The sequence below is a fragment of the Crocodylus porosus genome, unplaced genomic scaffold (assembly GCF_001723895.1).
Source record: "Crocodylus porosus isolate Cpor-Errol unplaced genomic scaffold, CroPor_comp1, whole genome shotgun sequence".
Taxonomy (NCBI): Eukaryota; Metazoa; Chordata; order Crocodylia; family Crocodylidae; genus Crocodylus; species Crocodylus porosus.
The window spans coordinates 45,556,675-45,573,756 of record NW_017728948.1 but is presented as its reverse complement, the minus strand read 5'-3'; the positions used below and the strand labels follow the sequence as shown (position 1 = coordinate 45,573,756).

Below are 17,082 nucleotides of genomic sequence, written 5' to 3'. Positions count from 1 at the left end.
ATTACTTCAGAATGCTGGTGGTAATGCTTCTGAAAGTCTTTTTGTAGTTGTTTTTGTTTTGTTTTTACAAGTACAGTTACAAAAATGCATGGCGTTTTCTTAGTAAAAATTATATAATCAGTTTCTTTTAAAAAGCCATCATAAAGGTTGGAGGCCATAATTTAACATATTTTAAAATAACCTTTAAAATATACTTATTTAAAAACAGTTCCTCCCACTGTAAACTAAATATATTGGACAGTCTGAAACAAAGGCTACAAAATAATAACATCCCAGGGTTTCTTCTGGACAATATTGCAAATAACTCAAAATTTTGATCTTCTTTCTCGTTATGTAATTCTCTGTGCTCTGCTTTTCTACTCCATTTTAGGCCCCAAATGAGAAAACATTTAAGCATGCGTCTGAAATCTTATTGAATTTAATGAAACGAAGCACATATTTTAAAAGTTTTACTGAACAAGAGCCTTACACTTCACTCGTGCACTACTGAAGTCAATGGAAGTTTTGCCACTAACTCCAAAGGATAAAGGATATTTTTCTTATGGCTTTATATTACTACTCATTACCATATTCAGAACCTTAATGTATAAAGCAACATACAAAAGTGTGCAGGGAACTCTGTTCATGAGCACCTGAAGAACTGAGTTTTTATATTTCAGACACTGCCTACAAAAACGGCACAGAGATAAAATAAAGGGACTAAATTACATGCATAAATGTCCACAAACCAAAGCACAGTTATTAATTACAAAGATTTATTTTCTTGACGGTGTCTTAAATGTATTTATATCATCACTCAGATATAATAATTTGCTTAGAATTACTAGAGAAACATAACTGTATCTGAAGAAATATGACAATTTCACTTTTATATTTCTAGTACCCTTAAGTAACTATGCGCATATGTATGCATTACACTACATGAATATAAAAATATTCTGAAAACATAAGATCTTTCAGTTTAAATTAGTTAATTGTCATCATAAGGACAAATTATTAAAAGGACCTCTACATATGTGCGCACATCTTTACTCAAACTAAATCCTTGCTTGTTTTATTGGTGGAAACAAATGAAACTTGCACATAACCCATTGGTATGCAACAGTGACATACACTTGGTAGTATGCATGGATTCCAGTATTTGTGAGTACACAAAGGCACACTGCTTTGAAAAACCTGTCCATTAAATTTACCAAAATAGTAGTTTAAAAACTTTAAAAATATTTCACATCATTGTTCATACTGTTTCTCTCAACTATTCTTAAAACAAGACTTCATATAAAAAATTTTAAAAAGTAAAGCATACTGCAAGATACCTTTGTGTTTTTTTTCTTGAAAATAAAATGCTCTGTTTATTGAAAAACATTTATTAAAAGTATAGCAGGATTTTCTAATGTTATTTCTAAGTATATTTTCTGGATGATATGGCACTAATAACGCCAAAGGATTGATTTCTGTACTCCCAAATTTTACAATTAACCAACTGCCATTCTAATATTTGTTTTAATTTTGAAAATGTGTTTGAAATGCCTGGTGGTAGAACAGTGATGTTGTAGCCATGTTGGTTCAGAAATTGTGTGGGAGGCAAGGATTTCTTACAGTGACATCTTTTATTGGACCAATTATGTAGTTGGGATAAAGTTAGACAAAAGCTTTTGAATGCAAGACATGTTTTGCTTTCAAAAGCTTGTCTAACTTTATCGCAACTACACTGTTGGTCCAATAAAAGATGCCACCCTAAGAAACCACTGTCTCTTGCATTTTGAAATGCCCTGCAGTTAAAAACATCATATTCGCTGCAGAGGAAGTGCCAATATATTTATTGTTTTGTATCTTAATTTATTTAAACGCAAAGAATGGAAATACATCAATCAACATAACTTCATTAAAATGAAACCGTACTCATAACAGGACTCAGTTTGAAAATTCATAAAAGACTAAACACTGCTCACTGTGTATATTGCTATTCAGCAAAATGGGTGATTTTCCTGTACGACTCCTCAGGAGTCTTACCCAAAACAGACCAAGGCTGCTGCTGCTGCTCCTACCATCACTGTGTGCTCTGCCTATCCCAGCTCTTGCTCTTAAAGCAGAAGCAGTGCAGTGTCTATGCACTGAATGCTGCTGCAAGAGCAATTCTGCATGACTGCTCTTGCTGCTGGACCTCAGGCTCCGCAGGAATGAGGGATGATTTTGGTGTCCCTCCTAAGTCGCCACCTGGGGCTCGTGCTGCCCCTAGCTAAGCTATTGCTGAGACCAATCCAGCTTTCAACATATGCTGGCAGTGCAGCTGAGATCCATGTAGGGTCTCTTATATTCACACAGGTAGAGTTGAGAATGAGGGTTCTTTTCCCACCCCATTAAAAACTAAGGTGAGTTTGCAAATGTTCCTTACTTAATTCATGCCCCATTCTGAGTCCTCACTCAGATGTAGCTTTCATTCAGAATTGTGTATGAATAAACACCGCAGAACTGGTTCATGTTCTTCAGAATCTACCACTGAAAAGACCAGAGCCAAAATTTTCAAATGAACCCTGTGTGTAGGCACCCATTTCCCACTGGATATTATTTCCGTGCGTGTTGGCAACATAGCTCCCTCACACTCTTTGAAACCCAAAATTCTAACTCAGAGTAAACTATTTTAAACAAGTTAAAATTGTCCAAGTTACTGCATGTATTTTAAAAAGTACTGCATCCACAACCATTAAAATGTACAGGGTCAGAGATAATCTTAGGCCCCAGCTGCACTGAGAAGGATGAGGTGCTTGAAAATGGCACCTTGATTTCCCTTTAAAATCTCTTATGTACATTTATGTGTTCCAAGTCTGCATTTCTGATAAATACTACTCTTTGGGATTACAAAAAAGATATATTTCAGTATTAAAACCTTCTTGGAAACATGCTGTCAAAACCAATTGTTATAAAACAGCTACTAAAACACTGTTCTTTGAAGAAAATTAAATTATATTTACTGTAGCTGTTTAAAGTTTCTAGCTGTGTTATGAATCCTCAGTTTTCACACTCTCCTTCATACCACCTTTTTACTTCAACATGACTTTCAGGCAGCCTGGTTTGATTTCAGTGAACCTGGGAAACAAGAGAATAAATTACCTTCCATATCTAAACCAAGTACAGCGTCACATTTCTTAGCTAAAATCAAATGTAAAGTATCTCATCCCAAACTAGAATTACATGTTTTCCGAAGTGAAAAAATAAAGACAATTTATCTTCTACGGTAGTAAAGAAGGGCTTCATATGGCATACTTGTGGCATGGTCAGTGAGCAGTAAAATTAGAAGGTTCTTTAGAGCTGTTGTAGGAAACAAAAAAAAATGTTGCCCAATCCTTCTCCCTTCTGTTTGCTGGACTTTTGTCTTCCCTCCTCTCCTCTTTTCCTCTTCTTGTTTCTCCAATCTCTTCTCTCATACTTCAATCTTCCCCTTGGCTTTCTATAACTTCTCTCCCATCTCTTCTTTTGCCACATTAACTGTAAGCCCTGTCTTCACACTTACTTCCAGGTTCTATCCCAGAAGGAATTGAGCAGAACCATTGATGCCCTGTAGTTAAGAGCAGGTTTGTGCCCTAGTTCCAGGGGTGGGGAGCAGGAGTCTTACCCAAAACAGACCAAGGCTGCTGCTGCTGCTCCTTCTGCTACCATCACTGTGTGCTCTGCCTATCCCAGCTCTTGCTCTTAAAGCAGAAGCAGTGCAGTGTCTATGCACTGAATGCTGCTGCAAGAGCAATTCTGCATGACTGCTCTTGCTGCTGGACCTCAGGCTCCACAGGAATGAGGGATGATTTTGGTGTCCCTCCTAAGTCGCCACCTGGGGCTCATGCTGCCCCTAGCTAAGCTATTGCTGAGACCGATCCAGCTTTCAACATATGTTGGCAGTGCAGCTGAGATCCATGTAGGGTCTCTTATTGAGGCAATACCACCCTCCAACTCCACCAACATGTGGAAGCTTCATGTAGGACCGGTGCCAACACTCTACAGACCAGTGGTGATGCGTAGGGGTACACCAGGGTGCACATGCAACCCAACTGGCCGCACTCGCTGCTTAGGCAATGGGCAGGGGGGCAGGCGGGAGCGCCAATGTGATTGGCCACGGGGGAACCCCCTGCCCGGTCAGCAAGATTGGCTGTGGGGGGGATCCTCCCTCGGTCACTGACTGGTCGTTGGGGAGCATGTGCCCCCCCTGACTAAGGCAACACCAGTTGCCCATGCTACAGATCTTACACGAGTTGAGATGTGGCACTGCTATTTGCTCCCAGACACACCCCTGTATGCACACTCTGACACACAACTAATTGACCCAGGTTGGGTAGGGGAGACTGGGGCCAGCACCAGCCTTACCTGTGGTCCTGGGGGCCTCTTGGGGCAACAGCAGCACCAAGCCACTCACTCAGAGCCTGGCTAGCAGCTAGGGTATGGCGCTGGCTCGACAGGCTCCATTTCTGGCAGTTCTTTTGGCACCAGGATCTCCCAGTGTCAAAAACCCCCCCACTGTGTTGCTAATTTGCATTGTGCCAAATGGGTGTATAGGTCCCTTATGTGGTTTGCAGCACCTCACATGGGCTTAAGGTGGCACAAACCACATGTGCACACTTGTTGGGATACGCCCATAGCGCTCATCCAGTCTATAATTAGTTTCAACAACTCAGCTGTCCACTGGTTCATTAAGATAGCTAAGCCAGTAAGTTTTACCAAGAGTCAGGGCAAAACACTATTCATTTCTTAAACAGAAAAGAATAGATCCAGGAAAAGTTGATACATTCACAGTTTTTGACCAGGACCATAACCTAATATACACAGAACCTGCAGAAGCTTATATATTGTCCTCACTTTGTAACCTCTGCCAAGAAAAGTGGTGTCAATACCCAGCACCCTCCTCAGAATAGCTGCTATACATGCCTCCACTGCTTTACAACATGGAATACCTGTTTGGAACCACCAGAGCAGACTCTGTAATCATTAATGGGAAACATTTTAGACCACTAAATGAAGCAGTCAGGGAAGCTTTTTTGCTACAGGGAAGAAGGTAAATTGCCAGAAAACAAACAAAAAACCCCCCACACCGCATAAGGGAAACCTGCAGCTTGAAACAAGGTGTACAGGACTATCGGGGAGTGTCCTAAATGACATCTGTTGGACAACAGCTGAATTGATGATGTATGAGCTTCACCAGTTGGACTGAGGAGGCAGGAATAGTAACAAAGCATGCAAATATGATTTTACAAGATGTCATATAAATCTGGCTTTTACAAGGATATTTTGTTTTAACAAAGAATCATTAAGAATTCTATGTGGAAACTAATGGATTAAGAAATGCACTTTATGGCAATTCAACCGTACAAATACCACCACAGAATCGTAGCAAACATTCTTTTGAATATACTATCTTGATTTAACAACACAAATTAAAATACTGATATGAAGGATAATGCCTCATTTTGAAAATGAAACAGAATAGATAGTACCATTAACTTTAAAATCAGAAATGTCATAGATCCAGAGTGGAAATAATTCCAAATGAATCTAGTTAATTTTTATTTTACAATAACATGTTGACTATCATTCATTAATCTGCTGAACATAAAGCTGGTTACATATCTACATGGAAAAATATTAATCATGTGCTAATAATGCCCTTTAAACTTTGTCTATGGAAGCTGCTTCCAGTGCAACTCAAACAGTTCAGGAATATGGCAAAACACTTTCACACTGGTGGTGTTATCTGTATTAGAATGACTAGGATCACCAGCCCCATTGTGTTAGATTCTCTACAAGTTCACAGTACGTCAGTCCCCTTTCCCAGAAAGTCTACAGTTCAATGATAAGACAGAGCAGGGTACAAACAGTGTGATGGGTAGCTCAAGGAAATAAAAAGAAAATATTGGTCAACATGATAGTAGGTAAGCACATCAGAATCTTATTGTTAAGTTTTCTGCAGACATTATGATAAAGGAGAGACTTTTACTGAGGTGCTTTCAAGATCTGAAGAAGGATGAAGTAGCTTTGTGGTTGCTTATGGGTAGCAACTCCAAAAGGATGCAGAGCAACACAAAAGAATGCATGAAGGTGCTTGTGTGAAAATCTACAAATGAGCAATGGATGTTGGCATCAGATCCAAGGTTGGGGGCTTGACCTCTTGATATGTGAAAGAAGATGAAGGGAAATAGGCTGTGAAGAGCTCTGAAAGTGAAGACAATAGCTTATGTTTGATGTAACAGAGAAGATAGATTAGATAAGTATCTTAAGGTTTGATGCGACAGAGATATTGCTTCTACTAGCTAACTACAATGCCAAAACAGAAAGAGAAACAAACAATGGTCAATATGGCTTCACAAGAGACTGCTCAAGATTTGAGGTTAAAAATAATCTGCATGAAGAATAGAAAAAGGGGGAAGCATCCATCAAAGTCAGAATTAGTTATTACCATAAGGGGAAAAGGAGGGGGGGCAATCAGTGTTAGCCACTGTGCTAAAGGAAAATAAGCAGGGTTTCTATCACATTATCATCAGAAAAAGAAAACTATAAAGAAAAAAAAGAATAAATTATTGTCAGATGCTGAACTCCTTTCTGAAATCTGAAGTCAGTTATGAATTAGGATGTTAAAATGATTTTGTAAAGTAACTTTTGATAAAGAGTAGATAAGGAAATACATTGAAAATTTGATCATATACAAATGAGCTAAACCTGGTAACTCGCACTGGGAATAAACTAATGAACTACATATTATTGAACCACTGGCAATAAAAGGAGTGACAGAGATGTGACAATCTCAAAGAGCTGAAAGAGAACAAATATGGCATGAATCTTCAGAAAAAGAATATATGATACTGGAAACTACTATCCTGTAAAATGAACTTAAAAATACTAATGCAACAAAAATAAAAAAAGATGGAGGGAATCGCAAAATATCAATGAAAGGACTTCCCCAAAATGCTCAGAATTAGCCAAATTTTGGTTCCTTGATGCCAGTGAGAGCAAAGTTAGGCCAACACCAAAATACTTCAGAAAATCAAAGCACATATGATAATATAGTCACAATTAAGTGACAACATGAGTTTTTAGAGTGAAAATCTTGACAAATTTAGATAAATGACAACATGTCAGGTTGGAAAGAGAAGTGTCTAGAATGGTACCACAGAGACACTGGGGTGATAACATTCATTTTCAGTGTCACCTGATAAGAAAACAGGCCAATACAATATTTGAAAAGATACAAAGGCACCATATCACATCACATCACATCACAGAGGTGGTAATGGTCATTCATCTAGCTATGATCTGACTTAAGCTTGTAATGTGCTATCCATAAAAGTGAAGTTTTCAAGTAACATAATGGCATAATGGATGGAGTTTAGAGGTTTTGAGAGACTGATTTATGAAGAAAGATTAAAAGGAAAATATATATATAGCTTAGCTAACTGCCAGGATATAGTCATGGTAATGATCCACACATGAAGGTACAAACAGAAGCAAAAACTATTAAAGCACAATAGAATAAACAAAGGGAATGGGGTAAAATTAAGAAAGAGAAAATTGTAATCTGAAAAATCAAGAACACCAGCTGACAGTGAGATATACTAGACTGAGCAGTTATCAAGTATGGTGTATATGCTTAATTGCTTGGATATTCGCAATTAAGTCTTGTCTACATCCATCTCTCTCAGAGGCTTCAAATGATGACCTAGGACTGGTGTCATTTGGCACTAGATGCTCCCTATAATTGCAGCTCTAGTATGTAGCAGGCAGGAGGGGAGAGTTTAACTACTTTGTACAGATAATATGTTTAAAACAGATAACAGAGTCAATAATAATAAACTCAAAAGGCAAGTGGTAAAGATGCTGGAACCCAGTCTATACTAGTTACCTCAGTGTGGTCACTGAGGTAATTAATGCTGATAACGGGACAAGACACTAAAACATTTACAATCAGCAAAACCACTGTGTTGGAAACGCGGGTAAGTATTTTTGTATCGTATTTCAACAACAAGTCAAGATAATCCTAGAAAAAAAGTTTAAATTTGAAAAGTAAGCTAAGTGTGTGAAGTATCTGATGCGTCTATGTAGATTTTCTGTTTTTCTTAGCCACATAGCACAACTCAACTTGTGTTCAAAGTATTTCTTTCTTTTCTCAGTCTGGTAATACTGAATGGAAATGGATAGGCAAACTATGCTTAAAAGAACAGAATTCTGTCTGCCTGTCAAAGGACGAAATGACAGAACAAAACTATTAAACTTCGCTCACAGGATGTTTCTGTTGTGATTTATTAAATCATTTTAATAATTGTATCATATTCTAAAACAAATTTCAGTGTTTAACTAGTTAAATGTAAGTTCAAAATATCAGCAACAGAAATCTAAGCTCACCTGAAGTTGTGGCTTGTGAGGTATTTAATGGCTGCTGGTTTGATACGAGCAACTCCTCCCTGGCTATGGCTTCCTCTTCCCGTGATCACACAGAGATAGGGTTTACCACCAGTCTGCTTGTACTCTGTTATAGCAGGAATTGTTAACGGTTAAAATGTTCTCTTTGCACAGACTTGGTGTTCAAAAGAACTTTTTCATCCAAACATCTGAAAACTTTTACCACAGTGATTTAGACCTTTTTTGTTTTAGTACACTGGCTATAGATGTTATATGTGCAACACTGCCTTAGTGTTTTTTCTCTGCCAGCATAAAAAGTAAATTAAATGCATCATTATTGTTTAAGAACTTATATTGGAATTGTTCAAATGTATAATCTACATGTGTTCTGTCACAAAGAGCTAATGATTTTATAGCAAGTTCAACTACCATTTACAATATCAGACCATTGCTTGAAATTAACATATGGTTAGGAGATAAAACAGTTAAAAGAGCACAATATAACAAGGACCATATTTGACCGACTTAATTACCAGTTACAGAACACAGAACAAAACTCTTAAATCTAAACAAATTCTATCAATTTTACACCAATTTTTTTTAACCAAGTTCATCTTCATTTAACAAACAAGAATAAGAGGAAAAAGACAGACACTGAACCAGTACGTTATTTTTTAAACTGGAGATCGAAGTTACACTAGCTGGAGAGTAATTTTTTCAACACTGCAGCAAGTTCTTGGAAACAACCTACGAATCAATATGCAGTTTCAATACATCAGTGTGGGCTTTCAGAGGCTTTCTATTTGGGTAAGCGTAAGTAAATCAACAAAATTCTACCTCCTGAGAAGACTGCAATAGCTTACTATCTATGGCTAAATCCTTTGGATGTAGACTAGGAAAAGAGAGTAAGCAAAGTGTTAAAATAATCTGGAGTCTATAATTAATCAAACTGATGTAGTGTATACTTAAAAAAAAAAAAAAGATGAATAAGTATTTCAGGATTATCACTTCATGTGAAATCTATAACAGCCTCTCTTTCCTTTATCTACCTCTTTTTCATTCTGTTATCTTTACTAACTGTCAGACAATCCAGTGCCTGTGACTGGTCTCCTTTCATGTATTCAGACTGAAATTTTATTTATTTATTTTCTAGAGTAGAAAAGGCTCCAGCAATGATCCAAAGCACCCGATGACAAATGCTGAGCTTCTGGAAAATAAAACTATACCATGCATTATCAAACAGTATTACATTACAGCTTAAAGTACAGGAGCATCATCTCAGGACCAGAGAGTTATAGATTGGCTCAAATAAATTAGCTCTTGCCCATACTCCAAATGAGAAAAGAGCTCTTAGGATTCATGTTTCTGCTCTGTTAGGAAATTATTTTTAAAGAGAGCCCATATATTTGTAACTTATAGACCAAGTATTTCTTGTAAAGAATGTCAACTGTACTTCACTTATAACATTATGTTTTCTACATGTACTTTGTTTGCATAATATTTCCCTAAGGAAACAACATTTCTGCAATACTTAAATATGCCACTGGAAGAAGACTCTCCCAAGAAATACTTCACCAAATTACATGTCTGAAAATGGCAGTACTTCTGAACTTGAAAGGAAATGCGTACTGGTGACAATTATATGGAAAGGCCCTGAAAGAGGAATTAAACTTTTGTATAACAGTTGTGTTAGGACAGTATCCTCATAATTGCTGGAGAGCCAGCATATTTTTTTTTATTATTTCTAAGATTAAGAAAAAAAACACAATACCAAAGAAACAAGTGAAAAGATTAAAGTAAAAGGAAGGTAATGAAGGCAAGTGTGATCAACTCTGATGTCAGGGTAAAGATCAGTAAGTGACAGATCTCCTTGAAGAAGAAGAAAAAGAAGAAAAGATTTGAGAATAAAGTATAAAGAAAAAAGGAAGAAATTGATAGAGAAACACAGGTGGGAAAGTAAAAAGAGGAAAGAACATTTTATTCATGTTTCCATGGCAAAGAGGGGTCCTCAAAGATTACAAGAAAATCAAGTTGTTTGCAGGTGTTAATACTGAAGGTAAGTTAGCAATACTCAGACCCCCTAGATTTTCCTGCATATGTAATGTATTCCTTCTACTCGGGCCCTGATGAGTAGAGCGTCAAAAAATAATTGTGTGGGGAGAAATGATTATTAGGTTATTCCTACCTTCACTTTTCTCCTGTAGTACTCTGGACAAGTGATTCATGGCTTCATCTACATGGAGACCATGCAAATCCAAAACATTCATGGGCAGCAGGGAGGTATTTACCTTCTCAAAGATTTGCACAGCAGCAGCATGGTTTGCTTCTTTCATCTTCTGCTCATGAAGGCGGCCCTTTATTCATAAACACATCAACCGTTAAATTCTGAGACATAATCTGAACTCCATACTGGTTATGGGGATTCAAAATGACAGCACAAGCAGGGTGCTTTTAAGATTTCATTGCCTCAAACTGTGAGCTGTAATCACAACTCAACTTCTGGAAATGGCTCAGTAAGATCTATTCAGAAAGAGTCATGTGCTGATTTAATGAAACCTGTTCGCAAGACACTAGTCAAAGCTGTCACAGAGGAGATCAGAATGAAAACCTGGTAAGAAAAGGGAAGGAAACCCAGAAAGACAAGTTAACCTTATAAGAACCCCATATGAATAAAACAAATTCTACTTGGTCTCAAATTTTGCTAGTAATTTTTCCAACAATTACATTTTCTTTTTTGAAAATATTTAGCTGTACAAGCTTTATTTCAGAACACTCAAAAATTGACCCATAGTCCAGAACAAATCTCACATCTATTTTAAATCTAAGTTGAGACTACAAAATGCGTGCATTAAGATCAACCTAGTCGGGCCTTGCAAATACTTCTTCCATAGCCACCAAGCCCTCCAGTAAAGTCTTTGACAAATCATCCAAAACAGAAACAGCACTTCTATCAAGGGAATAGCCTAGCCTACTAAGGAGTTATGGAAGAAACAAAACCTGAATAATGGAACTGTCAGCATGGCAGGGTAGATGCACTGAATTTTTTTGTAATGTTATAAATGTTTTAACTAAAAAAGGGTTTCCAGAGAAGATATTAAATAGCAGATCAAAGTAGTCCCACTAACATACACCACTTGCATTATGCTCCCTGCAATAAGGAGTCTGAATTATGAGAACTTTTACATTGATTATGAACCTGTAACAACTCCAGATCAACAACTCCATCCCACACACACTTACTACTCATAACTAATACTTGGTTATAAACGTTTATAGGACTGGGCTTTTATTTTGGAGTTACTCTATTCTCCTGGGCCACGGTTAATTCAATTATTTCCTGCAACTAATAACTGTACTTTGTTTTATTACTGCAGTCATGTCACATAAACTTCCAGATACCATCACTGTAAAGACTGCAGCAGCAAATCATTTCCTTGAAGATCTGTGAATACGGATTAAGAAATGAAAATTGCTTAACAATTTAGGGTATTCATAAATAGAGAAAAGGAATAAGTAACACTTCATTTTGAAGTTTCCTTTAAAGGATAATCTTGTTGCAGACTCAGAGATACCAAGCCTAAAACTTACACTTGTAAGAGATCACAAGTGGAGGCTACAGCCTCAAACTTAGGCTTACAAATAAAAACTTGTCCTTGTAACTTGCCCCAAACTGAAAACACAAAAAGCAGATAAAGTTTTTCTGGAGCGAAGGTAGTAGTTTGTATTCCCTTACCAACCATACAATAAATTCTTTATAATTTTACTTGTTTTTGTATCCAAGAAGAGAAGGCAGGACAGAGACTGAAACTGTGTAGCTGCCCAAATATCACAGAGACATTATTATTTAGAATCTCTTTGAACAAGACATAATACCATTTAAAGTGGGAACATAACAAAGTCACTCCTAAAAGAATCAGATCCTCAGTATTTCACTAAAATTCTCAGACCACCAATATGAGCACAGATAATAAAATATCACCCAATTTATATGCAATATTACACTATCCATTAGAAAAATCAATCCAAAGTCATATTACAATATGTTGTGCATTTCACAGTTTTAAAACTTTGGATCTTTCAATAGAAAGTTGCCTTATCACAGTATTAGTTCTACATATGCTACCAGATCACTGTAAAACTACAGTCTACTTTAGAACTATTAATGCATGTGTGTTAGATGGTTTCCCAAGACTTCCATATGGGAGGAATGATTAAGCATATCCAGATAACTGAGAGAATTCATATCAAATCTAATTGGGTAGTGAGCACATTCCTAAACCAAGACACAAAACACATTTTTAAAAAACTCTTTTTTTTACCTGTTGCGCATAAAATGCTGCTACAGGCTTCATACCCATGCAATATGCCTCCCCTGCCTTTTTCAGACAGTCCTGTCTCTTCTGCTGATGTAAGAAAGCTTCTGCTCTAAAATCATCATATCCAGGGTACTCAATGTCTTGAAATGATATCTTACGCATAACATCTTCATCTTCCTTGAACTTCTTTGCCTGTAACAGGTAACATTTACTGGAAAGGTCTAGTCCAAATTAAGCCCTTTACAAGGCTTCTACTGATCTCACTGAAGCAGTAATTGCCTGAAACATTCAGCTATGTGATAACTACTTATTCATTACAGTGGAGCAAACACTGAATACATCACAGGAAAACAGGCATGAGAGAAGACATCAATATATCAAAAGACCAGACCAGTGACAAGTGAAAATACGTCCCCTTTTGGCTCTTATGTGTAAAATGTAAATTCATGTCCAGTTTACCTGTTTATTATTACAAGCAGCTGTAATCCACCTCTAAGAGTATGGTATTGAAAATGACCCCAACTGATAAATAAGTTGCTATGTTCAGTTAAACTGAAAGTTACTGAAGTTTCTTAGAACCATGTACTATTTTAATATACAAAGAAAACATTTATTTTTATATTTCATCTTCCCATTTTTATGGCATGAGCTATCCAGTCCTTGCAACAGGGTTTTTTTTAAAAACCTCAGATGGTTTTAAGTTTGACTAAACCTGTCTTGACTAAACGTGCTCCCCATTTTAGCTATTTGAAACTACTCCACATGGAGGCAGTTTTGCCTAGTAGATAAGTTACCACACTAAGATTTGGAGGGCCTAGGTTTTATTCACAGCTCTCCCACAGGCCTGCTGCCATTAGCTACTCCCTTCCTTTTTCGGTACCTCAGTTTACCCATCTATAAAATGAGTATAACAACACTGTTCTTATATCAAGTGCTTTGTGATCTATTCATGAGAAGCGTTACATGAGGGTAAGGTATTACATTAATCATAAGCAACATATATACTCAGACTTCTCAGGGAAAACATGTTTGTCTACACTACTCAATGCAAGGTCACTGAAACTAACCAACTTTATACATGCTGTGGCCATCATAGATTCCAAATTGCAATTGCAATTATGATCTGATTCTAAAAATGTTCAAAAAAAGTATTCCAAATATTCTCTGTATGTCCCTAAAATGAAAAACACTATAAAAATAGAGCCAACCAGATAAAGGCATTCTAACTGTAGGCTACAGCATTTCAAGGTCCCTTCCAGCCCTGGAATTCTATAAATCTGTTCTATCCTGAGTACGTTTCTGATTAGTTGGAACTTTCTTGCCCTTTCCTCTTCTCTGCCTAATCTCAGCAGGCTTCTTTCCTTCATGAAGGACATGCATGTGTGACTCAGAAAATTAGGCAAACACCAAAAATATTAGACTTTAGGACAACAGAATTTTATGGTTAATCTTGTTAATATAAAATACAATTAATATAGGTTAGCACTGGCCACCTAAAAAAAATCTCTGTACTTCAAATTCTACGAACCCATGAATGTGAAATACCATGCGTACCATTACAAAGACAAATTTGTGTATGCTGAAACAAAACATACATATAATAGCTTCAGTGACAGGATTTAAGTATATAGATTAGTAATAATTCAACAAAACCTTTTTATCTCGGTTCTTCACTGTACTGCAAGAAAGGAGGGTTTCACTTTGCTGAACAGCCCCTTGAACAACAACTGTTCTTACAGGATCTGCCTCCAGGACACAGTTCAAAAATTGCTCAGTCTGTTCTAAAGAATAGCTGTAGAAAATAATTAATATAAAATACAATTAATAGGACATTGTTAACATACATGCCACTTTACTAAAAAGCTTTTCCTGTTACTTCTTAAACATTAAGGCAACAGCATGATACTTAGCCAAATATGAAAATCAGTCTAAGGGTAGATTTACACTGCAAACGCATCTTGGCAAGTCAAATTAGCCATGATGCCACGGCTAGACAACCAGCACTATGGCAAGCTACAGAGTTGGAAAGAAAAGCCATACCACTAGTCTAAAGCTAGCTTGGGTACTTCTGCACTATATTGTGTCCACTTCTCTAGTTAGAGTGGAAACATACAGCTACTTTCTGTCAGCCTTTTAAGTGACTCCTGAACCTGCTATTGAAACTCTGGCAGTATTCTGACTTAGTTTCATCAATACTGTGAAAAAATGTCTCCTCAATAGGCAGAAAACAACAGAAAGAAAGACTTACAAATTAAATACATTTTTGTGAAAAGGGCTCAAAAACAACACAGAGAATTTAGAAGGGGAAGAGTTTGGGAGGAAAGGAAGAAACAAATACAAAGATGCAGGGATAAGTGGAGTTGTGCTGGGCTTGACAGGGAAGCCAGAAATCTACTTGACAAAAAAATGAAAGAACACCATTGAAAAGATTCATAGAAAACTTGAGCAGCAGTTCAGATGGATTAAACAAAGGTGACAGAGCTGGTTTCAGTAGTCGTGGAGGGACAAGCATTTGACCTCTAGAGAAAATAGAAAGAATGACCAAGCTGAGATTCTGTAGAGAAAAGATCTAAAGGATCTGATGTCAACCTGGATGTGTAGGAGAATCCCAGAGGGTGTAAACCCATATGAAAAGAAATATAACAAGGGTTGTCAAGCAAGATGCCAATAGAGGAAGAAAGAACATTTTAGGGAAAAAAATGAAACTCAGTTTTCCCTATTTTGAGTTCAAAGTAGTAGCTGGACATCTAGGAAGATGCTGAAAGATAATCAGAAGCAAGAATAAGTGGAAGGAGAAATAACTCTGCCCCTGTTACAGACTTCTTCAGAGTTGCTGTAGCAAACAATGGAGTATTAGCTACTGCTGTCAGGTGAGATGTGTTTTCTTCAGTTGCACTGTTCCCATTTCCGGGCAATTTGACCAATATGCTCCTCAGGATGACTGTTGCTTCAATTAGCTAAGCCACCAGTTGGGAGGGGCCAGCAATTATGCCAGATATCAGTAACATCTAACAGATGCAGGGGAAGGGAAGTGAAGTGAAGTGAAGTGAAGTGAAGGGAGTCAGGGAGTAGTCTTCTCCTCAAACCAATAAGTGAAGGGGAAAATAAGTAAAAACTTTATGTATAAATTTCAAGGACGGCAGTAGGAGGGAAACTTTCACTCTTAAGTGCCCCTCACTGGCAGACATCAGTCTCATGAGACCACAGAGGCTGCGCTTTTGGTGGGTTACCAGGTACCACCACAGCTTTGAGTGTCTGAGGAGTCTGATGCACGACAAGCAGACTCTGTGGCAAGTTGCACATACAATCTTGGTTGAGCTTGAGTACCATCTTGTCTTGCCTGCCTCTGTCTCCTCCTCTCTATCTCATCATTGACCCTCTCCAACTCAAAGTGACATAGGCCCTGCTTCATGGCAGCTTTTCACTTGCAGTGGTCCAAAGTGATTAAATCCCAGTGTTGGCCATCAATGTGCAGTTCACAAAGGTTTTTCTTGCAGACAGCAACAAAATAGAGTTTAGGCCATCCAAGCTGATGTTTGCCAGTGGCCAGCTCACCACAGAGTATGTCCTTGGGGATTTGGCCATGGCTCAAACGAGCTCAAACGATTCGTATGTCCGAACCAATGAAGACAATTGTCACAAGAGCAGACTGATTTCAAGTTCTTCCGAACATGACCCATCGAACTGCACTGCTGCATGCATACTTATGCGGAAGGACTTGATGCTCAGGAGCTTAGGAAGGCAGCCTCTCGCCTTCACGATTCAGAACAAATCATCTCTGCTGACAAAACCAAAAGCTCTGTTAAGATCAACAAATGCCATATATGTACAGAGATTTCCTTTGTTCATAGCATTTTTCCTGTAGCTGTTTCAAGGAAAATATCATATTCAGAGAGGTGGTGCTCCCACCTTCCCTGGAGATCTTCAAGAGGAGACTGGATAGGCACCTGGCTGGGGTCTTATGACCCCTGCAGTGCTCCTTCCTGCCCATGGCAGGGGGTCAGACTAGATGATCTGTCTAGGTCTCTTCCAACTCACTGTTTCTATGATCATGGATATACCAGATCTGAAACCACATTGAGACTGAGGGTAGACTCTGTCTGCAAGAGTCTGAAGTCTTAGCAGGACAACTTTGGCAAACAGTTTCCCAATGATGAAAAGTAAGGAAATTCCGTGATAGTTACTGCAGTCAGTCATTTGTTTTTGCGTAGAGTAATTACGCTTGCATCCTGCACATCTTGAGGAACTTTGCCTTCTCTCCAACACATACATCTTAATTCATGCAAATGGAGAAGGAGGATGGATTCCCCATACTTAGTAACTTCAGCCGGTATACAACCTGCACCTGGGGCTTTACCACAAACAAGCTGATCAATGGCTTTTTCTACTTCGA

The 17,082-nt window shown here is 37.8% G+C and overlaps 1 protein-coding gene across 1 annotated transcript in view; it reads right to left on the bottom strand.

The window, feature by feature from the left end:
* Positions 1-2,352: 2,352 nt before the first annotated feature.
* The window catches only part of N4BP2 (NEDD4 binding protein 2), a 59,870-nt gene continuing 45,140 nt past the window's right edge, over positions 2,353-17,082 (bottom strand). Inside the window, exons 15-19 of the mRNA XM_019552883.1 lie at positions 14,343-14,481; positions 12,693-12,881; positions 10,559-10,727; positions 8,377-8,500; positions 2,353-3,087 (exon numbers count right to left, since the gene is read on the bottom strand). Of these exons, the coding sequence (XP_019408428.1) occupies positions 3,042-3,087; positions 8,377-8,500; positions 10,559-10,727; positions 12,693-12,881; positions 14,343-14,481 (667 nt within the window). The 3' untranslated portion in view covers positions 2,353-3,041. The remainder of the gene's footprint in view (positions 3,088-8,376; positions 8,501-10,558; positions 10,728-12,692; positions 12,882-14,342; positions 14,482-17,082) is intronic.